The following is a 27127-nucleotide window of genomic DNA, read 5'->3' on the forward strand; positions in this document are numbered from 1 at the left end:
TATAGAACAGAAGGACGTTCACCAGATACAACTAGGTTTATCTCGTTAAGTCTGAATAGGCGGTGAACTAAAGCAGTCTTTGCTGAGGTGAACTGACATTTAGAATGAAGACACTCATGGTTGTATATTAAAACGAGTTTACAGGTCAATAGGTTGCAGTTGCCACCAAAGACGATTCGTAATAGTATCACGTCACCTAGGCGCAATGACTCCAACAATGCAAGAATTGGCATTCATCTGGTATTTCCTGTTAAAGACTTGACCTACTTGTGTATTTGCTGTTATGTAATCCTCCCAATTCGACATTGATACAAAAATAAGGCAATTTCAGATTTCTTGTGGGAGCCTAGAAATGTCAAACGTGGCCATTTATAGTTTACATTTTCTTCAGAGCTTTAAAGATAATGCTATGAATCGGCACATATATTCGTCAGTCTTTGCGACACTTTCATGACGCTTATCATTCCTTACAAAAGTTCACGCGTTCGTGACAGTTTTTACAAATGACTAAATTTGGAACATTCATACGTTTTTGGAATGTAATTTCATTCAGTAGCTAGACATGAAAGGTAACACAAACAAAGTAGGATCCATCAATAGGAGATCTGTCATTGATCTTCTTTTCCTTATTCTAAGCAAGGTGACGTTATCCATGTTATGATATGAAAACGGTAAGACTGAAAGCAATGGGGTAAAATCCTAGTTGACGCGTATAGCGCTGCAGTCATTCAAAACTGCAAGATGGAAAAAAACATATCTCAACAGAGGACCTGTTACTGACCTTCTTGTTGTCCTTCATCTAAAGCAAGATGACGTTATGAAATAAAAATGGGAGGACTGAATGGAAGGAGTACAGTGCTAGTTGATCCGTACAGAGAGAGCAACATCTCTAGGAGGCAAAAACAACCTTCTTTTCGAAAGCTTGACGCATTGTGCTGTCCCCGCAACCAGGATCAAAGGAATCTTCATCCATAATGGATATTAAAGAGGTTGTGAAGAGCAACAAAACAAAGGATGTTTTTCTGCTCCCGTAGTGGGTGAATGGACAAAGGCTAGGAGTGAATGGAATTTCTGACTCAAAGTGGAAAGCCGCTGTTCTCTGGTTTGTCCTTGGATGCAACGCAAAATGCGGGGAACATTTTTATTGAGCTGTTTTGAGGTCAATGGCAAATTTAGCTCACTCCCCAGAAAGGTTTTAACAATGGCGAGGCTTGGCTTGATGACTTGGCTTAAAATTGATGACGTAGCCTTCCTCAGCTCCATTCACGAATCCAAATGAGGAAGGCGTTACAAGAAGTTGTTCTCAATCATGACTTGGTCATTTTCAATGATCCCACGAACAAATTATATGAAGATTCTACTAATAATTAAAGTAGAAAATCATTCAAATAGCAAACTATCAATCAACAGGGAAAGAATGTATCTCAGCAGAACAACAAAGGGAGATCTTTTGTAGGCAGTCTCAACTTCACTTGTCGAAGAAACTGTTTTGGAAAACAGGAGAACTAATTTCTAGACCTTTAGACTAAATTTGTTAGAATTGCTATTCGATCTGTAAATCTCGAGTCATAAATTCATCAGATAAAGCAATATGAACTTGAATTATTCCTCAATATGAATGAATTCTTGTAGTAGCTGTCGTCTGGCATTCACTCACACACGCTAGCTATAAACGGTATCGTACAAATTGCTGTCTCTCATCTAATAATCCTATCGCAAATTGGGTTGATTTCATCGGGTCACTGTCATGACCTATCTCATAGTTCTGGTAACGAAAGCCTCTCTGACAGTAAGTGTTAGGGGGTTCATACCATTGATAACATCGTGATATTGGGCATGCCCTTGTGCTAAATGCTCATGGCAAATTGAGTTGATTGCATTGGATCACTTATAACAGCAGTTGCCAATCTAATACTAATATTTCTGATGAATGCAGTCTCTCTGATAAGTAACAGGGGAAGATTTACCTTCGATCATGCTTGGTAGACCCAGAGCTTCAGCCGACTAAGACTGAAGCATGACGTTTACACTTAATGCAAATGCATTTGTTTGGTGTGCAAATTGCATAGTCATTTGCATACCAGTTTAAACTTGAAAGTCGTGGAAGGCGAAATACTATTTTGCCCTTTCTTAGGAGATAAAGGCAAGAAAATGAACTATCACTCACAGCATCAGAGAGGTTAATGATATGCGTCATGCCAAACAAGGGGGTTGACCCCGAATGATCCACTGTGGTTGACGTCAACTGACGATGCATTTAGACAAGATGACTACGTCCCTGTCCTCTCTTTGCTGTCCAACTACCTATACATAATAATAAGGATCAGATACCATACCGCGACGGACAGGTTACCGATGGGCAATAAGACATATCGTCAATGAAGACGACGGGGAAGATTACAATGCCCCGTGGACACCTATTTATCAAAGACTTTTAAATTGATACTATTGAAGATGATGTTCGTGAGTGGCAGTTCTCGTATATCAGAGTCAACCCTAGAACCATTTTACCAAGTACCTGAGTTCATAACATCTCTACATGGTTGGACATAGTCATCGGTATAACCAAACTTGAAGGAAAGGTACATGTATCATATTTGTAGATTTTGATACAGGTTTTTGGTAAAGGAGGCCAGTCACACAGCTTCTAGTATCAATCAATACTTTGTCGACAGGCGCAGTATGATACGAAAAAAGTGATATACCATACTGATAACATGGCCACGTTAATATGCAATTTCATCCTCCAATACCTCCCGCAGTAACTCTCAGTATCACGATATGTACTGCTAATAATTACTTTTCCTTCGTTGCATGACCGGAGACATTTACTGGATATTGGTAGTGATTTAGCTCCTTCAACAGCTGTGGCATTGAGCACATGCGAGCATAAGGAACCAGGCGGTCCATGATTGGAGCGCCTGCATTCGACGCACAAGTACATGTAGATAAGCCATGGGCCAAACCCAAAAGGGCGTGACACATTTAGGGTCAGAGAAAAAAATGCTCTTATCGTGATAAGAAAAGTTTCCGCAAAAATAGTTGCTCCTAAACCAGATTTATTGACATTAGTAACCAGAAAATCATTTCAACTTCTCTTAACTGAAAGGATGATTTAGTTCATGAGATGCTTCCTATAGGTGGTAGGACTGAAGGAAGGCGGTTTAGCCACCTAGGAGTCAATAGATGAACTAAATTTGCCTATAATTTTCCTAAATTTTCCCGCCTGCTTCCCAAATTTTTATGATTGGATATCCTCGTGACTAAAGTCAGTATTTCCAGTTAACGTGCAATTTTTTTTTATGGGAACTTTCTATTACTGGTTGTTTATCACCTTATTCGCCATATAAAATAATTTTTACTTTGTCCCAAAAGAGTTGTCACGAAAGACAGCTTTAAGAATCTGGTCAAAATCTTGACAGATTATTAGATGACGATTTTAGGTCATATCGATAAGAACGCCGCTGCAGCACACGCCGCTAGGAAAATATGCGATGGTTTTTCACGATTTAAATAATATGACTGTCAGTCCTTATTTGAATAAGACTCGATGGTGTACATGTATATTAGGACTATCGAAATGAATTTGCGCTATTCAATACATATTTGGTCAGAATCTTGACAAGTTGCCAGTTGGTATTCAACGTCTTATTGACACGTGTGCGCTGAAACATTTCTTTCATATGGTAATTGTAATTTGACGGGTTGCATTTGATACTGATACAAAAACAACTCAGGAGCTATAAGAAATCTCCATGCAAATATGCATTCGTGCTGCTGTGCTCCCTGGAAGCCCTAATAGTACAGAGTAACTCGTCACAGTTTCATATTTCGGACTGCAGCGCTGGAGAAAGAACGAAGTACATGTATCTAACTAAGTATCTTATCGACGACAGTTTTCAAGATTTCCCCGAAATGAAGTCGCGCAGGACTTCATGACACCGCTTATCTTCGTACTTTGTCCTTCGTAAACCCTGTGAAACCTACCTGATGAACGAAAAATGATATGTCTATGGCCTATCAGATTCGTTCCGTATAAAAAGCGCAACCATATCATACAAAGTTTTTCATCAGTCACTCATTGCGAAGTTTCGTTTGAGAGGAAGCGAGTGGATGCAAGAGGTTCGACAAAAGTAGGGTACCAATAGTCTACCTCGTGAAATCTCGCAGCTGAGGAAATGACTTTCTCTAGTACCTGGGTTTGAGCAACCAGATTATTATAGACGTCAATGATAGCATTCTTTTGTATCAACACCTACACCTTCAGCGTAAAGGTCAGAGTAGATGAACTATTTGGCCTTTGGTGTGTGTCACAGCTATCGTCACTGATAAATGAAGTATCTTCATAGTATTTGACGGGTCCTGATATGCTGGTCTATGATATCGGCCTCGCCAAAATCACTGGGCCAGAGTACGATGTCGGGTTTCATAAGTTATCTTTGTTAAATTCTCTACATCCCCGCAGGGGCACGGCATTTCATTACAAATTAGATCGTGGGCTTGTATTTCAATTACCAATAGCGTGATTTGGGGTATCACTGATATTATTGTGGCACGCCTTACCCAATCAAAGGTCTCACGCTTGTGATATCTTAAGCTTAACCGAAGGCATTTATTATTGCCATCGGTCGAAAGATCGATTTCTTCCCACAAGACTAACAGCACATGCATTTATCAACGGTACATGTCGCCCACTGAGTAGAATCCTAAGTTTGATGATACCCCAAATGTATGTGAAATATTGCCAGTTGCGTAACATGTTGAATTTTTCTCGCTTATGAGACGTGGAGACGGTTGCTATAATATTGAAAGTGTAAGCACAGTCTCCTGTGACCAGCATCAAACTATTCATACACCCATAAGTTTCTGTAGCCTTGCAATGACAAACCCGCATCTCGGAGTACAAAACGTAACCAAGTTTTCCAATTTTAGGTAGTGTCAGCCGGAGACAATGCTGGTCCGACAGTAATGTTTAAAGAGTACAGCTGTGGTATGTATGTGAACAAGACTTGTACATACACCACCACTTTGTACCAGCTTACGGATGTATAGCTCTGGCGTCCTAATCGGATACCATGCCATTATCTCCAGCAAGTCCTCCCTTGAACTGGAAAACATCGTTGCTACTGTTCAGGTATCATTTTGTCATGTTCCATCATGTTTTATCCTTCACCAATGAGCGCAAAGCCGATATTTGACTGTATCCTGGCGCATAACACAGAAAAGTGGATTTTAAGACATTGTGTCTTCCTGCTTTCAAAGAACCATAAAGTATCTCACCATCCCCGATGCCTCAGGACAGTACTCCTTTTCAAGTCACCTGTTAACGTTATCGAATTATCCCAAGTCCGTTACCTATTTCTTTTCGCTGGCACGTACTAGAATTAAGACAGTTCTGTGTCGAGCACAAGGGTATCGTTTTTATCAAATTGTCAAACCGAATCACTAAGACACAACCATCAACAATATTTATTCCCAACATACTAGTCACATTGAACGTGGTTAAAATGCATGAAAACGACAGTACGCTTGAGATAAGCAAGAATCGAAAATGAAACATAAGAAGTGAAAATTGCGGCCGTGGATGAACACATTTCTAAATCTGAAACATTTTTCATCTGTCAAAGTTTAGTTCAGAAATTAAAAACGCAACCAATCTTTAATAGTTCAAAGGCTTTGTCAGAAATAGGAACAGAGTGAAATTTGTTGAGAATGTAAGCTTTTGATTTTTTTTTACTTTTCAAATTTGTCGAAAAGATGTTAAACAAATGTACTTACCTGAATGCGTTTATATTACATATAGTGACAGCTGGAAATCGCATCTCTTCAACGTAGGTCACCTTGACGTTGACAGTGATGGGGTATGAGAAGTAGAGGAGAGCACTTTGGATGACTTGGACGATGAATAGAAGGAAGCCTATGATCACGAGTATCGACCACACAATCCTGAAAGATAAAACACAAAAAGGAACTGTGAGTTTTCACGTAGCATTAGTGGTAGGACATGGGAAGGTCATCTCGACGTTGACAGTGATAGGGTAGGAAAAGCAGTGGGTAAAGCGTTAAGTAAGGCGGTGCTAGCTTTTTAGTTATGTGGGGCAGGGGCAAAAGTCTCTCCGGAGGGGAATGACACTTTCGATCAAATTTGACTTGGGCGATAGGAAGCCTATCATGAATATCGAGCACACTGTTCTGAAAGACTCAAGAACAGGAAATATTTATTTTGCTAAGAACGTGAGGAAGCGTATTTGCTTTCAGCCATGCAGGTTTGCTAAGAAGAAGTCCAAATTGGAAATTGTCGCCTGCAAACATCATATCAAGTAACAAATATACGTAATACATTTGAATTCATAGACTGAAAAGTCAATTCTTTTACGTTTTATTTTTGAGTGATTTGTACAGTGTTCATGTACAATGCTCTGCTGAAATAATAATTCATAAGCTACATTGTATATTTTCATTACCAGTTGCTCCTAAAAGGTATACGTATATACTTACAAAATAAATAACATATAAGCAGTATGCATCAATTCAACAGATTGCAGTAATTAATTGCTACCCTGTGAATTTCGCTAGTCAAATGCAGCCTGGCTCTGTATTTGTACATACATGTAATTTAATTGTTGAATATTTTATCACGATTAACATTGATATCCAGGGATGACTATTCTAAAATTAGATTTCATAACCATGCATAACACTTTTTTTGTTCTTCAGATACAATTATTGCTCATTAAATATGAAAGTGTTCTCTCCGGTCCGACGTTTCACCATAATAAATCGTGTAAATGGTGATCATTCATCACCATTATGACCAGATACATGTAGATAGTTCAGGCAGTTTTTTTTGCAAGTTTTAGCTAAACACGATTGCCAAAAAGACATAATAAACATACTGAAATAATAATGGAAAGTAAGCTTACAGAATCTCATTTCCGTCCACAGCTAGCCATATAAAAGCAAATGTTTTTAAAGACACTGTTTTTTGGCAGTGCAAAAGACGTTATCTGGAAAAGTCTACCAAAAACACACCACATTACTATCAGTGCCTCGGAGTCATCAACAGTATCCGTCGTCTGGTCATCGTCATCATCATCATCGTGTCCCATAGCCATGTGGCCATTAGAGCGAACTGGTACATTTGATAATGCTACAGACACGGTTCTGTCCCCGCTTAGGTCACCGCAATCATTCATCACCAGCTGACTTAATTTTACCGAGAACGGTAAAATAAAATCACAAGATACAATGCAGTTTGATCCTCCCATTCGTTTTAAATATCGGAAATCAATGTACCAACCGCTGTTCCAATTTAAAGCCAACTTTACACCTGAAAACACAGGTGAACGAACAACTGTCCTACGTTCAAGTCCTATTCATAATGAAGCAAATATTCTGGCGTAAGTTCCTCCTTTGTCGGCTTTCATATCGTCGCATTGGTCATCTTCCTCATGACTGTTCAGTTCGCCATGTTTTATCAATTGATGATTTAAAACTTCGTCTGATTAATTTGTGTATCTATAGTTTGGGATAGCATTTGGTATGAATTCATGAGCCGTATGTGGTTTTTAGGATATGTAACTGTGGTATAGAATCTAACTGTAGCTTTTCTGGCTTTAACGGCAATAATTTTTTCCCTGGACATTGTATCCTGGGGCATTTCATACTTCCACACCGGACTTATACCGGCAAAGGCCAAGAACAGTTTGTCCAGCTTCTGGAACTTTAAACCACTTACTTCTGGCAGAGAAGTAAAAGAGAAGATGTTCTATCATTACTACAAAGGCAAGAGGATATCCATATCCACCGGAGCCTGACTTGCTCATACATGAGTCTCTCTAACCAGAGCCAATGGGCAAATCACGAAGCCGCTCTGGCAAGCCGTGTGCGGTTTGGAAAAAACCCTGACTTCTTTTGCAATTCATGAATTCACGGGCTGTCATCCAGTATACAAATCAAACACTACACCTTCATACACTATAAAGTACAGGCCTGTCAGTGTACGTTAGCCTTCCAATGTTAGCGTCTTTGACAGGCTGGTAGTATCAAAGGTTCGTATTATCAGCTCATTCTGAAGATATTTAATCAATTCATGATGAGATGTAAAAACGTTGGTTGTCAAGTTGTACGTGCTGTGGATCGGTTTGGAAATCTGTTGCTTCGAGTTATCGCTCACATAATGAGTGGTTTGAGCCTGTCTTACGCAATGCCCAAGCTTTGGGCAGGCTTTATGGACACCGTGAGTGAAATTTAAAATGGAGTAAAAAGGGAATTAATGCAATTACCGTAGCATCTCTCTACCGGTACGTTTGGCGCATTTCAAAATAACTATGCCGGAAATCAAAATTCCGTTTTCCTCCCGGCGGTGCCATTGTGACATGATACGCTACTTAGTAAACGAAATGAAAAAGATAATACGGAGTGTCCCATGACCAAAGCAGGAAACCTCCGGATAACACTCTTATAACGAAGTGGACGCAAATCAGTTACTCCGGAACTTATACGACCAGACAGAACCGAAGTGTGACTTTTTTCGCTCTGAGGCGTTAGCAAGATTTTCCTCATCAGTATTAATCAACCGAGGCCGTATACGTGACATTTAATAACTGGTCGCTTCAATGGTGTGAAGACACTTTCCCGTAAGGATTGGTTTGAGAGTCATATACTTGCTAACAAGTCTTGTTGGGAGGAGATAAGAGATGGCCAATTAGAAAACGTGTCGAGAACGCGTCTAAATGGAGCTGCAATTTCGTCTGTCTGGAACTACAGAATGTTTATATAAAATGTAGTGCATTGTTATCAGTCACGGCTCAAAGTGACCTTCACCCAGCTAAACTGACTAGACTAGACGTATCATACTACTGCAGTGGTAAGGCATCAGACAATTACTTATATTTGAAGCCACGATATGACAAAGCTAAAGTACTTAAAGAGTACAGTGCATCTCCGGACAATAGAAGAGCCTCACAGTCTAGTGGTTAAACATGCGGGCGTCCGCGTAAGCCCAGGTTGTTCGATTTTGGAGAGAACCCCAAACCGTAATTTTGGATGGAACCCCAAACCGTAATTTTGGATCAACCAGCTCGGGAGTGGCTTCATAGAACCAACTCTTCACGCGAGTTTGAGGTTCAATGCGGAATAAATTTCGGACAATTTTGCTCCTTGATGATCTGCGTATATTTTAAGAAATTTTCTGATTCACCATTTTAGTGGAACTTCCCCAAGCGGACGCTTCTTTTAACATGAGATGTACACGTTACCCTCAATAACGCTACCAGCAGAAACCGCCGTGTCTCTCGTCCATCTTATCTGATCAACATTTTGTCATTTTTTTCAAAGATTACAAAACAAGGATGGTAGTTTTTATCAAGATTACGTTGTGACATGAGGTAATTTGGCGGGCGTTGCCTATTTTCGCTCCGCTACTTTCATGAATAGTACGCTTTGATCAAGTATTCTTTAAGTCACCAAACAGTGACATTTTCATATTTGCCGTAGAGACGGCATCCGGAGCGTAAGAAGGGGATTAACCAAGAACAATTCTGATTGTGGGCCGCACGTGAAAGACGTTTGTTTTCAGTATAAAGAATCACCCCTTTGACATGAAATATCTCATTGAAAGATTGGTGCTTTGATGAATATTTGTTCCTTGGTGTCTCACAAAGGTCTAATTTCAAATGCTCTTTTCAGGTAACTGTAAATATTTCACGTGTGTATTGGTGCTTTGGTTGCATATGTCTTCAACTGAACCCGCGTAACAATAAGATATTATCAACATCTTTTGGGGCGTACAATTACATGTACATCGTAAGCTGAAGTCAAAAGTTTTGTAACTTCGAATATTTACAGGAGTGGGCTGAGAATTTACATAAGTATGCTGAGGGAACCATTTTGCAACGACTGGTGAAAGAACCTTTTATCAAAGTTGAGATGGAATGGGTTTAACATCGATGTGGGCGTTCTAGTCCTTGTCAGACATTATGAACAAAAGAACCCCAGTAGAAAAACTCTCCAAACCAACATCTACGCTGCCACGTACAGTATATATCGGCCAAAGCTCAAATCAATAGATATCCATTGTTACAATCTACAGATTTATGATATCTGTATCATCAATAGTTAACAGAAATTTACTATCAGTGTGCTGCTGGTAAAGCCAGCTCTAGTCGCGACAGCGGTATAGGCGATATTGGTTGGTATCGGTTTTCATGATGTAGGTGGGTGTAGGAATGCAATAAACAATGACGTGAAGATACAATTGGCTAGATCTCGATAAAGCAATTGACAGCAATTGACACGAGACAATGGTTGTTGTGATGTACAGTCGTTAAGAAGTTTCCATGCAGTGCAGGCAAAGCCATGCGCGTCAAGGACAACAAGTCTTTTGAGCTGAGGTGCGCGCGCCGAGTCTGATAACGGCTTGGTTGTCAATGGATTGGAAAGAAATGCAACAGTACGGACACAATTTAAAGACTGCCAAAGAGTGAGACTTGAAGATGCAATCTTACCTGACCGAAAGACTTGATAAAGGAGAATACTGGAAAGCTACACCAGTAACAATGCGTTATAACTTTTGGCGCGGATGTAGAGTAGGACAAGACTATTCTAACTATTCTGCATGAGTGGCTCTGTGACGTCCTTGATATATAGATTCACATTAAAATCATACAAAACCTTGTTTACTTATGTCAACTTTGGTTTAAAAGATTTTTGGATGTGTTTACAAAGTACGTCAGCCTCCTATACATTACGTGTAGATAGACTACTCATATGAAATCTAAAACTTTGCAGCACCTGGTGAAATCTACATACGAGTGTGGGTTCCATGTTGACATATTTTTTCGATACTTACCTGTTTCAAGGTTTGCAGAACCCACCGAAGAAGGATCTTACACCTCACATCAGAGAATGTATTTGTGGGATAGCCTGGTCATTTGCCGATAAGCATACCATAGCTTATTTTCCGTTCTCAGCTAAAATAATGGTTTTCGCCTATTTGCACCCAAGAATCATGGTGTTTTTCTTCTTTACAGCTATTTGGTTCTGTTTGCAAATCTCACTCCAGTTATTTTATGAGTGCGCCCAAAGCTTTCGAAAAAGCAGCAATGTTTCGGATAATTTACATGAACGGCATCGTCTGTTGACACAGTGTGTTGATTCTTCCGCACAGTGGCTATAATGCGCAACTTGGTTTGCACTCGCCGAACATAGTTTTATTCATCAGCAAACACTGTTTGATATGTTGACAGGTTTATCTCCGACTATATGCAAACATTTCCAATGTGAGAAATACCTCTCTCAAATAAGAATTTAAAAAAGTTACCATATAGCTACAATATAAATATTCATGGATTTTCGGTATCTCACATCGAATCCGCTGCTTATCTTTGGTGGTATAAGAATTCAATGTCCAAAGGGGAATGGATTGGCTGTTTTCATTTTCGGCAACCGAGTCTTTTATGGGCAAGCACGATTTTCCAGCAGTGTATGACCGGTCATACAAAAATATGTAGAATGCTTTTGGGAAATGGGCTACACATATACCGTCATCATGGCGTAATACCATCGCCATTCTGCAGGCGTACATGTACTTGCAGGATGACTTTCCTTGAATATCGTCGGATGATCCAAGGTCTACCGCGAAAAGAAAATGTTGTAAATTATTGTTGGATTTTAGAAGAAAAAAGCAGTGTTGTTTCTTTATTACATTATTGTTGACCAATTCGAACCTTAAGATCGACAACAATCCCTCAGGAGCGCGGTAACTCGATCACCCGAGATAATATCTCGATCGATCGAGATATTTCCTGAACATTTTTTTTTCATGTTGAAAAAAATAAATCATGTGATGTCCTTTCCCAGCCACCGTACAAGTATTAGTCAAGTTCGACATTTTTTTACTCGGTGATCATTGATGAATGGTCCATCGCATCTCATGACAATGAGGCCAGATCATACAATCAGCTGATAATCGCGACAATCTGAGATTAGTCTATAATTTGTGTTGTAATCCCCAGCCTGCCAGTACAAATCGATTGACCAGATACATGTACACCAGCGGATTGTGTTGCATGTTTTTGCTATACTTACAATGTATTATAACATGATGGTCAATACAATGATATACTCTCCTGAAGAAATCAGCTTTTCATCAGGATATTCGCCTGAGAGGCGAAGAGCACATAGTGTAGGTTACCGGGGAAGCGTAAATTAACCCCTGGATGATCATAAACGCTAAGGATGATTACATGCATACTTAAAAAAGTAGCTAAGTGAGTTGATTCGACATAAGTGTAAGCGCTAAAAGACTGGCGTGACTGCTGCAATCTATGTTTTTTCATGTCATCCCCAGTTTGTCTCGGCGGATTGTGTTGGCCGTCACAGCCAAATGGATTTTCATGATCAATCAATAAAAGGTAAAGCAAGTATGGATTCATCCATTCTTGGTTTTAACCATGACTTTGCCATGGATAAAAAAAACACAATAGGACACAATTGTAATGCAAAGCATGTTTACACGAATGTGAAATCTATTCCATACTTCATTACGGTAATATCCCGTTAATATTTGGCTAACTGCATAAAACAAGCTTAGTAAAAAGCGCAGCTAATGCAAGGGGGGGGGGTTGCTGCAACGAGAAGGGTAATGTAAACATAGATTTATGTCCACCATTAGCGGAGGCAATTTGTCAAACTGAGGAGGATGGTTTAATGCACCTATGTTGGTTCAGCGGCGTTGGGGTTACGGTCGTTTTACTTTTCGAAAGTTTGGGATGGAGATAACACTAGCGAGGGCAAGGATTGAACTGCACTGAATGAGGTCAACTTTCTTTGTAGCGAGTACATCTTGATTAGATAGAGATAGACTTCAAAAGGCCGTTCTGAAAGGTCACCATCCGCAGTTGCATGGTTTCGGTTTCAGCGGTTTCGCCCAAGGACGAGGCGGGGATAAGTCTCAAAGTATTAATTTACTTAGTTATGCACCTACAACTCTGGTATCTCTGTTAGCACGAAGGAAGCCAAACGAGGGTTAGCATAATGGAAGCTAAACTGTGGAAGCTGAGCCTACGGGGAGAGGTATTATGGTAGCAGGTTTACAAATATCAAGGGTCATGCGATAATGGAATGCTCATACTTTATTCTCTTCGCAATCTATGGTTAAATGGGGGATAGAGTTAAATATTTCAATACGGTTATGAGACATAGGCTTAGGCTTTCCCATAAAGCCATTTTTGTGCTGCCTACCGAACTCAATCTAAGTTTTGTGCACACATTCGCTGCGCCACTTCGCTATTACAAGTGCGAATGATGCACATATCGGCACACTAAATGCATCCTGAGACCAAAGTTTTGATACTCCTACCTCGTATACAAAATATCGAGAGGCGGAGTATATTTAAAACCACTGGCTATGTCAGGATGCACCAGATGTGATTTTATAATTTCTGATCGTTGATGTTTACTTCTTTCACCGGCCTTTTCTGCACAAATACATGTACCAGCGAAATTGTCGTTTGATTAACATACGTGTAGGGTCGTATTTAGATGCTCAGATTCTCTGTTTATGTTTTAAATTTACCTTTAATTTTACACACTTACTTGTGCCTTAAGGTAACAATCTATTCCCTACGTTGAAGTTGTTTGTGTGTATTGGCTTCCAGAATCTCTAAATAGACCCTGAGTTTGTAAATGAATAAATAACAAGAAATTGAAGAGAAAGATTTTAAAAATCGTGTGGATTCAAGGGTAGTCGAACCCGTGACCACCAGATCGAAGACGGTTCTCTAGTGAACTTTCGGATGGTAAAATCTTTCAAATTTTCTGATATAGCCAGGCACTCGGGCGTACATTTGAGTCTGAACCACGTAAGCAAGTAGGACATAGTAAAAGGTTAAGGTATGCACACATCATATTGACCCACCCACATTTGTAGGCCCCTGGGAAACCGAAATAGACAATCGCGCGTAGGAATCAATGAAAAAAATGTAAACGCCAAATGATGTGAAGGTCGGATCCACCCATTTTGCCTGAAGCAACGAAGTCGATGGATTTTATGTAAATGTGTGTAGCATCAGTATTGCAAATTATGTTACTTGGGAGCCTATTTCTAGCACCTATCAAAAAATCAGTATTAGCGAAACCGCTAGTAACAAAAGGCTTTGTTCGTGCCTTGGCGAAATAATCATAGATTTTCTATTATAATAAAGACAATTCTAGAATTCGAAAAATGTTAAAGTCATGGTGGTTGATAATAGAGGAACGTAAAAATAGACATGAGAAGAGATCTCTGACTCTCCTTGTATCATGCCTCTGAATCTGCCAAAAATGATGATTTCACGAATCATTATTTTGTCTACGAACACCATTTGTAGCCTTCTACTGCAGCTAGCAACTACAGAGATGTTGCTTAAGCAAATGATCTTGTATGTTACTTACGATAAGACATACAACTGCGTACTATTAAAATCAGAAACCAATGATACTTCAAGCAGTAATAACTATTTCAACAGACGTGAATGAATTGAAAACTAACATCTCACCCAGATGTTTTGAAACGAAACGACCTTCATTTAACGATTTCCTTACAGTTATTAAGAAATAAGGAGTCGATGGCCGTCGAATGTCAATTTCCTTCCTCTCAAACACCCATTATGTAAATATGACTCCGAGTTGGTTAACGAGTAAGTGTTATACCCCATTTGTAACGGCTTGGTGGTCGTATTGCCTGGGAGAACATTGCCTAATTGGAGTCTTTCTTTCCGGAATACATATTCCCATTGACAGCAACAGTACTTTCCGACCAGTTATTACACAGAAAGCTATCTCGCGTTGTATCAACACTTATACACAGAAAGGAGGACACTAGACTACCATTGTATAGAAATTTTAATTAAATCCCCTCTCTCATAATGTTTGATGTTACTTTTAGCGTGTCACATCAATAGTAAGTAAAATGCACTCTACTTCCATTGTTTCTATTTCTGTCTACTACCCCATTGGATACTGCAAGGTACATGTACTTCCTAATCCTCAACACCACAAAAACCCGACTTTCGTAATCTCATAGACGCCACCGCGGTAATTAGTCACGTGCGACGATTGACAAATAAGCGCGCCGCATAGTAGCTATGCATTCATGTGTAGGGCATTCATGTGTGATCCCTCTGAATAGGCTGTGAAAGACTCTGTATACACACAATGTTTTAATCCTTTGTATAGGGGTTATTCTTTGTTGGAATTGTGATGTAATTGGGTGTCTGTCTGGTGTAGTGTATGGTATAACAAGTATGAATGCAGATTGGGTTTTGTGGCTGAGCTGGCAGTGTGTTGAGAACTGTACGGCCGAGCACAGACGTATGGGATCTAACAGTTGATCTTGGCTGCGTCCATGGCCGTTACTTGTTCTCTTTTTCTTGTACATGTAGTTAATTATCTGTATAAAGTTGGCTAAATAAAATACATATGAAACCCAAATGTCAGTGTTGTTGGTTTTTTGGTTTGGATTTTGTTTACACAGAAAGCTTCTGAAATAACGTTGTGTCTAGTTGAGACTGAGACGCTATTCATGCGGGCGCAATCGGTACATGAATCAAAATCTGAAATTAATGTCATGAGGCTTTATGACACTCCACTGTCAATGCTGTCACCGCTGAGGAGCGATCGAAAAACTATCTTTTTGAAATTCTGACAGACATACATTTGGTCCGTTAGAGGCTACCTATAACTTTTCTTAGGTCGGATAATTCATGAAAAAGTGGTGACATATCCTATGATAGTAAGACGATACCAATTAGTTCGTTATATAGCGCATGTCAAGTTCGTCTGCCAGGTAATTAGTAACCCTAGTGTCCCATACACTCTCGACTAACTGACGACCAGGATGACCCCACTGCACCTCTAGTGTCAACAGCGCCTGAATGATTCGAAAGACTTGCACAAAACATTCAAATAACTCATTCCAGTGACAAAATAATGTGCTGATAGAACATGAAAAATCGACATCAGTGTCGCGAAAAGGTCCACCAGACTTGAATGATTTATGGCAGTGAATAATCATAGCCACTAGAGATTTTGCCTGTCATGGTTCATCTACACGAGTAGTTAGCATGTCAGCACACACCGAGGCGTCAGTATGAAAACACCAGTTACGGGCCCCAAGACTCCAATCGCCGAAACGTATTATATTAGAGTATCAATCACCTTTTTACTTCTAATCGACGAGAGAAACAGGAAAACAGGCAAATGCTACGCTCTGCTACCATGTAACGATGCTGTGGGCTGTGAACTAGCCCACCAGCACGTCACTGCTCGGGGGGGGGGGGGGGGGGGGGGGGGTTGTTCCTCAACAAACAACTCACCAGGTTAACAATACAGTTACCCTGGTGAGCTATAAGGGATTCAGTACACTGTCCAACAATAGGTAATATCAGCCAAAAGGAAAAACGATACCGTTTCAAAAATTACGACACTACACTTATGTGTAAATTTATATGAATACTTCGCAATAGCTCAGTCGTTCTCAGGCTGAAAATTAGATCCCCCATACCCATCACTGACAAAAAGTCGGCAACTAAGTATAAATCCAAAAGGCAAAACGACAACGAGCATTCACTATTCCGAAATTACGCGTTAAATCTTCTTCACTTAACAGTCGGAATGTGTCTGGTTATAGGAACTTCCAAGGACGTCTGCGACTGAGTCTATTTTAAATAATGTCCCATGTTTATTCAGCTCGTTTCAAGTAAGTTAGGCAGAAGGTCGACCCCATCAGGCAAGGAGACAGACCATTTTTCATTCGCTTCCCTTCATCCAACCTGGCCTGTCTCGCGTCGGCTCCCGCCGGTCTCGTCTGATAACGCTTCTGAGAGGCAAGACTAGAATAATATCATATCACAGGACACCAAGAGCAATAGGATACCTACAGGAGCCCAATTTACATATTGTGCTCATCCAACATCAGTATAAGTGGATGAAACTGGGCCTCGGGTTTTGTGTGACGAAGGTATGCATAACGTCGAAGAAAGCAGTAAGCCTTGTCTGTATGAGTTGCCAGGAAAAAGTGATTGGCCAATTATAGCAAACTTGACGTCAATTTCTGTTCTTTAAAAGGATGTGACAGGCTGGTGAGGTTTGCTTAAGTCCATGGCAGGAAATGTGAGGCTATATACAAGGTCAAAGGTTGATTAGGGTGGGTTAGTGTTCTGAATAAATGAAAGAATTATCTAAAAACAATTCTCACAATTTGATTTATTTCATCAACATCTCAGCATCCTCATATCACCCAAAAATATCATGACATAAAAATCTCACGGACTTCTAATCAATCTGTCTCAAACGAGCCTTTGCTCGGCTCTCAGTAGAAGGCAACTGCGCGCTACTTGAAGGCATTACAACCATTAATAATCGTTCGCGGGAATTCAAAATCCTTTAGGGACATTCCAATGGAGATGAGGTTTGTTAAACTTTCCTCGAACACCGTTTAATATTTTACGATATCTGTCGTACGTGCCGCAATAAGGGAGAATTTTATTGATGGGTTTATGTGATTGAGTGACTGTTTGTTTCATTAGAAATTTTACTTCTTAGAACAGTCTTGAACAGTCTCGCTATTGAGAGCGCATGTAGATATTCGGAGTCAGCAACCTTAAAGAGCCCTCTGAAGGACGCAGAGCTGCCGCGATTTGCTTGGCGTCACAATGAGCGCTTAAAGCATATCGCCTCAAATTTGATACATTCAAATTAGCATAGGCCAACGCTCTTTGAAATTGATAAAATATTTTGCATCAAGTCGTCGGTGCTGCAATTAGGGGTAATTTCATTGACATGACGTATAATGACGTACATTCGCGACTGTGCTGGAGTTTACCAATCGACTTTGATTGAGGAGAAGACTACGGGCCGGAAAAATAACTGATGTCCTAATAACGCTGCGATATTGCCAAGTACTTCGCCATGTTTAGCTCTCCAGTGATTTAGAGTCCCATAACCATGAATGATCGCCGAATAACGAGCTCCGCAGCTTCCATCCCTGACTGATGAATTACGTCATACATGTACAATACAACCATTGCCACAGGACATACGCCGATTGATGAAACTGTCCTGGTGAATATGGTTCGGTAAGATATTGCCTATTTCTGATATGACATGGTCGTCACTGGGTCTCGGTCTTGGGTACATAAATCTATCCTGGATTACTGATAGCGTACACGTGCCAGGTATTTCAGAGTAGTTTAGACAACTATGACTTCTAAAAGTTCCCACGCTAGAATGAGAAAAGAACCGGATACAAGCTTCAGGCGAAATACAACTGACATCCATGAAATTTTAGGATAAAAACGTTGTTGCGTATTTTGCAATGTATTTGGAGTTGTGGACAATGAGATAAGGACTCAAGTGTTTCAAATCGTTTTTGAAACACTTGGTACACAGAGTGACCATAACTCTGTTTGTTGTTATTGGTATCCGTTGCACTTTTGCGATTGAATCAGATGGACTTGGCTGAGGGGTTATATTTGTTTACAATGTTGTATTGGATGAGAAAATCAATAGGCTATGTTTAGATGAAAATGCAGAGAGACATGGCTTTTGTTGATGAAAAGGAGAAAAATCACCACTTCTTGGCAAATGTCAGTTGCCATTGTACAGAGGATAAGTAAATAAATCATTATCTACTTTCGCTGGAGATTTTGTAGAGAGGAAACCGTTGTACCAATCTTCCATTCTTTACCGTCTGCTATTAAGACAGGTCCATTATGCAAGTACAATGTAATCGAAAAGAGATAAGGCGATGAGTTTCTGATGTATTACTAATAGAAATTCTTTCGCGAAAATGCATTTTATTTCAAAAGCCATCTTCCAAATAGATTTTATGCTTCTAAAATGAACCAGTCCTCGCAACGGGTTGAATTGAGTACTCATTTCTTCACAGTTAGAATTAAATAAGATGATACAAGATCGAAATAGACTGGTGTCGCAGTAAAATTCATTTCATTTATGATCTCAAGCTATGGTAAGTGCACTATCTAAAGCGATAAATCAACTTAATATAATTTATATCATCAGGCAAATACATCCCACCTGTAGAGGTAAATGGAGTTTGTCGCCATTAAATAAAAAGGATAACCCCACTTTCCACTTGGCTTGCAGGACGCGGAGTTTATAATCGATTATTTTCTGCGATGGTTTAATACGCTGTTGTTGTAAATCGTTTTCCACACGCCACGGCAGGTCGCCGGGGAAGGAAACCGATTAGATTGGTAAATTGTGATAGTCCGGGGACATATCCAAACCCGATTTGTGTCGATATAGTTATAGTTATGATGATGATTAATCACTTCTATGGCGTTTTTCAGAGTATTGAACATGGGTCAAAACGCTTTTTGAGATTATTCTGGCAAGTCTCTGGAATCTCAAGAAGAGACCCTTAAAAGAATCTTAAAAATATCGGGATTTTCGACCAGGGTTTAGTTTTATACCATCATCACCACCCTCTTCCGTAGCCCACACAGAAATACTTAAGTTTCACCAACGGTTGTAGAACTTTAGTCTGTATCTATAGTGATAGTATCTCGAAACCACTAAGACGACATCCTTTGAAGAGGAATACCAATACACCACGGGGACAACCAATAAAAGCTTAAAAGCACTTGAACATCCGACTCGTACTCATTGAAAGCAATTGCCAGGATAACAACATCCATATAGACAAGTAACGCAGGGAAGCTTGGTCCTAATGTGCTATCTGTTTGTAGTATGTTTGGATGAGACCGAAATGAGTCATGAATAATGAATCTCTCACTAGAGGCTGACAAGTGTTAGACGAGATTTGATTGGTGTGAACTTGTTATGAACCTTTGATCTGGCAAATCAAAGATGACGTTACATCTTGCTATGGCAGGGTGCAATTGGGGAGTTCTTCATTTCTTTCCTTGACTGTACCCGGCGAGATTCATTGGTGCGTACCAACATTTCTCAGGTTCGCCAGGTTTTTGTTTTCTGCAGTATCATTTTGTTAACTTCCTTTCAATTTTCCTGACTCACCATTATTGGGTCGCACTGGCTAGTAATTGATTCCAAACACTATCCTCACAGATAACATAATTCTAACATAATTCTATCACAATTGCAGATGCTGCATATTGACTGGCCATAACTATACATAATTATCCATATATTGATCATGTTGATTGATACAAAGCATGCACTCAGCTGCACTGAGAACTAATTTATCCTTGGAACAGATTGGGCATTGTCATTGACATTATTACGTGCAAGATTGATGCTTTGCTTATCACAAGTAATTAACTACGTTGGTCTCTTTTGAACGATGGTAACTCCCTATTTCTGACCAGCTTTTAAATGATAATTAGGCGAACAACTCATATTACTAACTCTGATTTGTACGATACACGTACAATCAACAAACCTTTGAAGACGCTACCAAAATTTTTAAATGAATGGGTCCATTCTCGCTTTTAGCATTTAGCAGACCTTTTTCACGTAAGAAAATCATTGCTGCCTGTACTGAAATCATGGTTAACTTTTTAAAGTAGGTAATATCATCATATCAAATTGGATATAATGTAATCTCAAATTTAAGCCACTGAATGTTGCAAGAAAATTGCCTAAGCTTTCAGAGTCACTTGTCTTTGTGTGATTAGATATTACTAAAACTTCCGAACTGAATACAGGCCTACGTGTAATTGGTTCACAAAAAACCTAATATAAAATGACCTTGGTTAAGAAAGGCGAAGATCCAGCAAGGAGTTCGACGCTGTTTGATGGTTCGCTTGTAACACTTTCTTTTCTAAGAGTACGCCGCCGGAAGAAATTCTAATTTAGGATGCAGGCAACGGAATAAAGTACATATTTTCGTCAGACCAATCCCAATAGGGACATCATTGAGCAGACCTTAATTGCATGAAAGCTTGGGGATTGGTCATCATCCACAAAGGGAAGTGCTTACCGAATCATGATTATAGATGCATGAAGACGGTCTGCAAGTTAGGCGATTGGGAACAGAAGTGCTGGTCATTACATATCATTCTCTTAGCCAATTGTTTTGGACTTTATGATTCAGTTGCTAGATTTATTTAGCTAACAGTGATGGTCGTTCCTACAGCAAGTTAGTTTCTTTGCCGTTCATACTTCATATTTTGAGAAACAAGTGCCACATTGCGAGAAATCTGGTATCCATATATGTGGTGATATTGTGGTGCCTTGGCTTGTTCATGTAAATGGTTTATGTGAACGAGCTTGATGTTACCACAGTGACAGACTGTAATTCCAATCTCCTGTGTGGTGACTAATGACAAACCCGAAATCGATACACCTAGCGCACTCATAGGAAAAACGCTGAAGACTCAGATATAGAGACAGGTACCATAAAGGGGATAATTAATTTTGCTTTGATAACATATACACATGTATATATCTCTCATTTTCCCATCCATCTCCCGGTAAGAAGAACACTGTAAGAAACAAACAAACAAAGCTATCTGCAGAAGGAATGATTAAATTTGTTTTTGATATCACGGATCCCACCTCCCTATCCATGCCAGCAAAAAATAACTTCTTGTCAGCAATGGCTTTTTTCCTTTCGGCGATTCCAAATAACACGTTTCACATGCACTTCTTACGGCCGAAGAAGACCGCTAAGTGTCATGATACGGCCAAATGATATTACAAGATGCGCAACGGACGTCAAGTGCATTTTCACGGCTTTTTGATCAAGCCTGAAACATGCTGATATTATCAGCGGAGGCGATGCTGACATTTAGAATCTAGTGCGATCCGTTGGCTATACTGCTTGGTAACCAAGGACAATATATTTCACCATCACATATTCTCCTCAGGAGATTCATAAAGCAATCCTTTAGAAAGACTATTGGTTGGATAATATATAGACATGCTTTAGGTTTCTTTGTATCATTGTGTTGTACTTAGATTATCGAAGCCTCGCGTTTACAACATATCATTTTAACGGAAAATTGAAGAGAGGTATATTAAGTAAAGCGTAAATTCAACCCCTTCTCTTGCCGCTACTATCAAGAACTGAAGTAGATAACGCTTAGTGGTGGTAACGCTGGCGTTATCTCTAACGCCGATTGAGGAGCTTGCCAAGACTAGAAATTTGAACAAGAAACATTGGCAACGTCTTCCAATGATGTTTCTTTTCCAGTCGTCAACAGATAACAGATACCATCTTCAGTCAACAGCACCTGTGTTTTCCCGATATATACTGTACCACAAAGTTGAAACAGAAGAAGATGGGTGTATTGTTCTAGCTGCTATGGAAACTGTTTAAATATGACCTGGTTGGGCATGAAACTCTGCTAGTTGGGCTACCTAGGATAGCGGACCAAAATACCAAAGCTAGCAGAGTCTCGTTGACATGGGGTGATATGAATAAAGAGTAGTAAATGCTTTTATCTAAAACTCCATGTACATTTACACTTGGCCTTTCTGTACAAAATTGAAGTAAAAGCATTTGCTAGCCTTTATTCATATCACCCATGGACGTGCACCTCTGCAACACATCCGCTATATGTTATCCCCAACCCCTTCAGTTCAAAACATGAATTATGCAAATAAAATGAGCAATCACAAGCCATGTCATTGGCTGAGACACCATGAAGATACACCCGACCATGAAACTCTCGTGCATCATTCCTGGTATTAACTTGGAGCTGCCACAGGAATTAGATACGTGTCAACCTTTCAAATGAGAGGTTTTAAATTATCGCGAGCTCGTCAGCGGTTTAAAGGTTATACCGGGTGCCCCCAAAATCGTTCTCTACTTGAACTTGGAGGGTCTTGATTAGATAAATCTATATCTATTCAATACTGGTCGCTGATATTAAATAGACTACACACTTAAATAGGGATGATTTAGGCATGGTCCTAAAGGTTAATGAATCTCGCTGTTAAGGGCTGGTTGACGATTTAAACTGAAACTAAAACGACAAGTCGACTCGGAAATTCTTCTTCAGTGAAAGGTATTGAAATCCCCCTGCCCCTTACCATCTACCCTCAACTCTACTATAACTCTGTCAGTAAAAGGATAATGCGTTCATTTCATAGGCAATGGTCGAAAACCGATATGACGATATGCGCGTTGACAATTTTTGACATTGGTATCACCAGCCTTGCCCTCAAGGCCACCCGAGTACATGGTGTGGCGGTTCATATATTAATTTCGTATATAACAATCGTGATGACAGTTGATAAGAAGAATACCCAAAGCAATATTTCCCGGCCCATGACAAATGCTTTTGAACCAAGATAACTGCCATTTAATACGACATCAAGAGACAAGGCCCCTTGTATCTGAGATGGAGTTGGCAATGATGTTGGGGAACTAGCTGTTTCAAAAACTTAAGTCCACATAATGAGCTCTAACAGTGTTGATGCCAAGGACAGGATAATACACCCCGAAATCTCGACGAGGGTCGTCTGCCAGGCGCAGTGTATGAGTGGGTTTGACTGGACGCAAGGCGTAGAGACAAAGCCCGTGTTCGTCTCCTTGTTGATGCTGATATTCGAAAATTATAATCTAACAATCTTACGTGTACTTTGTCAGGTAAAAATAGACATAACCCAACGGGTGGAGATTCTTTGTGAGCTCAAAAGATTGCCACTTGGTTTCCTGCCGAAGCAACTCAACATGAATATTGCATGTCTTCTATATGTAGGCTATTGATTCCAGTTTCGTGTCATCTTATGTTATGCCAAGTGCTTGTACACGCAGACAGTGTCCGTTATCTCATGAAATATGCATTTTTATTAGCAGTAATCCCGTTTGATGACCTTCTGCTAATGTAAACAGCTGATTACTCCGTCATATACGGTATTGTGACGCCAAATATGCCGAAATTCTTAGCGAAGAAGACGTCGACAATTTTAGCCGCACCAAAATAATTGGGGCTTATATGGCTGTGCTTCTGGTCATGCTTGCATTGAATTCTACTTTTGTAGAATATTCAACTCTCAGCAAAACTGAGCCCCTCTTTGGGTGTTTTCTGAATATCTTTTGGCAATTATACTGGGTGGCGCGAAAAGGACCTGAAACCCAAAGGTGCAACCCGGGCAAAAACAGAATTCTTTTGTCCGACATGATCTGAGTACATCATCCTTCTAGCCATAGATAGCTGGATTGCAATCACTAAACAATAGAGCAAGACTAATTATTCAGGGGGAAACATTTTCTTTCACACCAGCGCTTTGGAATCTTGAGTGAAAGACAACATAAGTCTTCCCGTAGCGCATTACAAGGACCAATCTGCATGTTATTTATGTATTGTTGTATCGGTAACCCATGACCGATACTGGGAAGGCGAATCAGCGACTATATTTGTGGTATGGCTCCCAAGGGTCCCGCTATTTCAGCTGATCATTGCAGACAATGATGATAAATAGCTCTATCAAACGGCGAGTGGAAACTGGGGATATTTATTATCTGAACTGCAAAAAATATTTGATCTGGAACTGGCAAATAGAGCGATTTATTTTGTACGAACATGTTTTTCAGTCATGTTGATTTAGCAGGCACATGAGTGGACCGTAGATAATAATGAATACTGCAACCGGGGCGGCAGGCAGGTTAAAAAGTGTGTGTTTTGAAGAGCAAAGATAGAATGCAGCAAAAAAGTGTCGTTATATTAAAAACTGGGATTTTATTGGAGTCTCAGAGTTCTTGATATTGCCATACAACTTACAGTAACTCATTTCCTGAGGGCATACTTTCCAGACACGTTATGGTTAATAATGCATGCAATTCCTCCGTGCAGTTCATTCTAGTGACATGTCAAGAGTAGCTTCTTGCACGCGAAAGTCTTCCCTTTTTGTCATTGGATGAGTTGCAAATAATGCTTCGCCACTTTTCATCAAGAGCAAAAGCAAGAAAGTGATTAAGAAGAGGAGCCTTTCGAAAAGATAATCATGGCGCTGAAAAGATATGAAGTGATGATATGAATGAATAAAGATCATTCTCTGATATTGCTGCAAAGGGATATAGACGGGTTTGATCATGGCTAGATCCGTCTACGTTTCGATTACAGGTTTGGGAAGGCATAGAACAGCGTACCATTTTCCTACGATGCCGCGCGCCGAGTGGTTCTCGACATCAACGAAAAATACAGCAACGTGTGACTGCCTCTCTCCAAACTCTTCGTTGCAATGACTTCTAGCGTTTGCAGATAATTAACAGGCCTGGAAGTTGCACATTTCGATTGATGTAATTATCACTATGACAACTGCAGATACATGTAAGATAATGACAATAACGAAGGTTTTAAAACGTAATAATGATCACGGAATATAAATAGAAAGTATCGTATTATGGCGAGACGGCTGAATAAGGCGGTCTAAGTACAAAATTGCAATAATGTAGTGTACTGTCAGTTGTTTTCTACAATGTTGGGGCTAAATTGTACCAGTTTACCTTACAGCTAATCTATAGCAGAGGCCCAAGTCAGGGCAGTGAAGCCTAACATGATGATGATAATGATGATGATGACGTCGACGACGACACTGACGTAGCGATGATGAAGATGATGTTTAACGAGCTTTTAACGTGAACTGACACTATCAACCGTCATTCAACGAAGATTTTTGGCAAGGCAAAACGTCGTACACAGCATGCCTAATTCTATTAGACTGACTTTTATTGCAAAGAAATATGTTCATGATGTTATCTAAATGGTGTTTTTTATGTTGTCGTTGCTCATCCATTACTGATAGCGATATCCTACTGAAATTATGCTCCTGGATCAAGGATGTTATCGATTGGAATCATAAGAGATTAACCTACAATCTTACCCATCCATCCTTTGAACCCAATTCAAAAGTAATTGGAGGGTTATAAAAACTACCTAGTACGTTGTTCGAAATTAAAAAATGAACTTAGTATTAGGAATAGACGTAAAAAATACCATGAACACACTAACAATTTCGGGATCGTAATTTTGCAATTGGAAGTGCGTTCGAAAGTTCGTTTAATGAGAGATGAAGGAATAAAAGTGTCTCACAAATTGGAGGGGATTTTTTATAGCAGCCGATTTATAACCGTGTTTACGGGGTGCTTAGTAGTCTGCTGGTTGTTACACCTCCCAGGTAGTGTATTCGAGACGAGAAAGGCAACAAATATGATGATATTGAGTAGAGAATGTATAAGAGAATCTTGCCACAGGACCACGTTAATGCGCTGTTGCTAAAACCGATATTCCAACCAATATGTAATTGCACCGAAGGACCTGTTTCTCTCGGTGGTTGCGCTTCCCCATGATGGTACGGCGTACATACACTGCACAGTCGGATAACGTCACAATATATGCACATGTACACATGTTCGACCGGAGTAACATCCATAATATCCTATTATATCGCATCTCTATGTGCTGTGGCAAATTGACTTTTAACATTTCTGGCCCCGATTTATCTGTTGACGAGACACCTTGTATTAAACATTGCTCCTTGTATTAAATCGGAGACAACATGTGAGCTCCGGTATTTCAGATAGCAGTTGCACGGCCGAACTCCATAAATCGCCTCCCGTTTCAGAACGAAGGGGCCATAATATGACACAGGTGCACTTAGTCCAGGAAATAACGATTTTAGGACCAATTATTCTTCAAGTAAGGAGTCGCCTGCGACAAAATGTTTTAAGAGCGTCTGGATAAGTTCGGTCAAGCAACTCAACATTTGAGACATGTCTCAAAATTGGGCCCGTATTACATTAGTGCGTCAATACACTACTCTTCATCACACACATATAAGTGGTGAGTAAAAAGTATTAGCCCATAGACAGACGTGCCCTCATCAATGGAGCAGCCGCATGACGTCACAGGCGCCAATGACGTCACAGCGACGACGTTTGCCCGAAAACGAGGCTTAGCTCCTTGGTTACGTCATTCGTGTCGCAACCTCGGCAGCACACGGGCGTGCTTTTTGCCAGCCTAAGGCTTTTGATCGCATGAAAAGGAAGATTTTAAGTGAGTATGCTTCGATTTTCAATTATCATGATCACCACTTTTTTGTGTTTTGTTTGTTTCGTGGAAAAGCTGCTAATGATGATCGACGCCGGTCGTAGAGAAGTCTTTGCGCGATTTCCTTGCTCTGACATCTT

The 27127-nt window shown here is 40.0% G+C and overlaps 1 protein-coding gene across 1 annotated transcript in view; it reads right to left on the reverse strand.

The window, feature by feature from the left end:
- Nucleotides 1-27127, reverse strand: part of LOC135484745 (uncharacterized) — an 88745-nt gene that overhangs the window by 29014 nt on the left and 32604 nt on the right. Inside the window, exon 2 of the mRNA XM_064766414.1 lies at nt 5779-5946. Coding sequence (XP_064622484.1) covers nt 5779-5946 — 168 coding nt within the window. The remainder of the gene's footprint in view (nt 1-5778; nt 5947-27127) is intronic.

The sequence above is a fragment of the Lineus longissimus genome, chromosome 3, assembly GCF_910592395.1.
Source record: "Lineus longissimus chromosome 3, tnLinLong1.2, whole genome shotgun sequence".
In the NCBI taxonomy this organism is placed as follows: Eukaryota; Metazoa; Nemertea; class Pilidiophora; order Heteronemertea; family Lineidae; genus Lineus; species Lineus longissimus.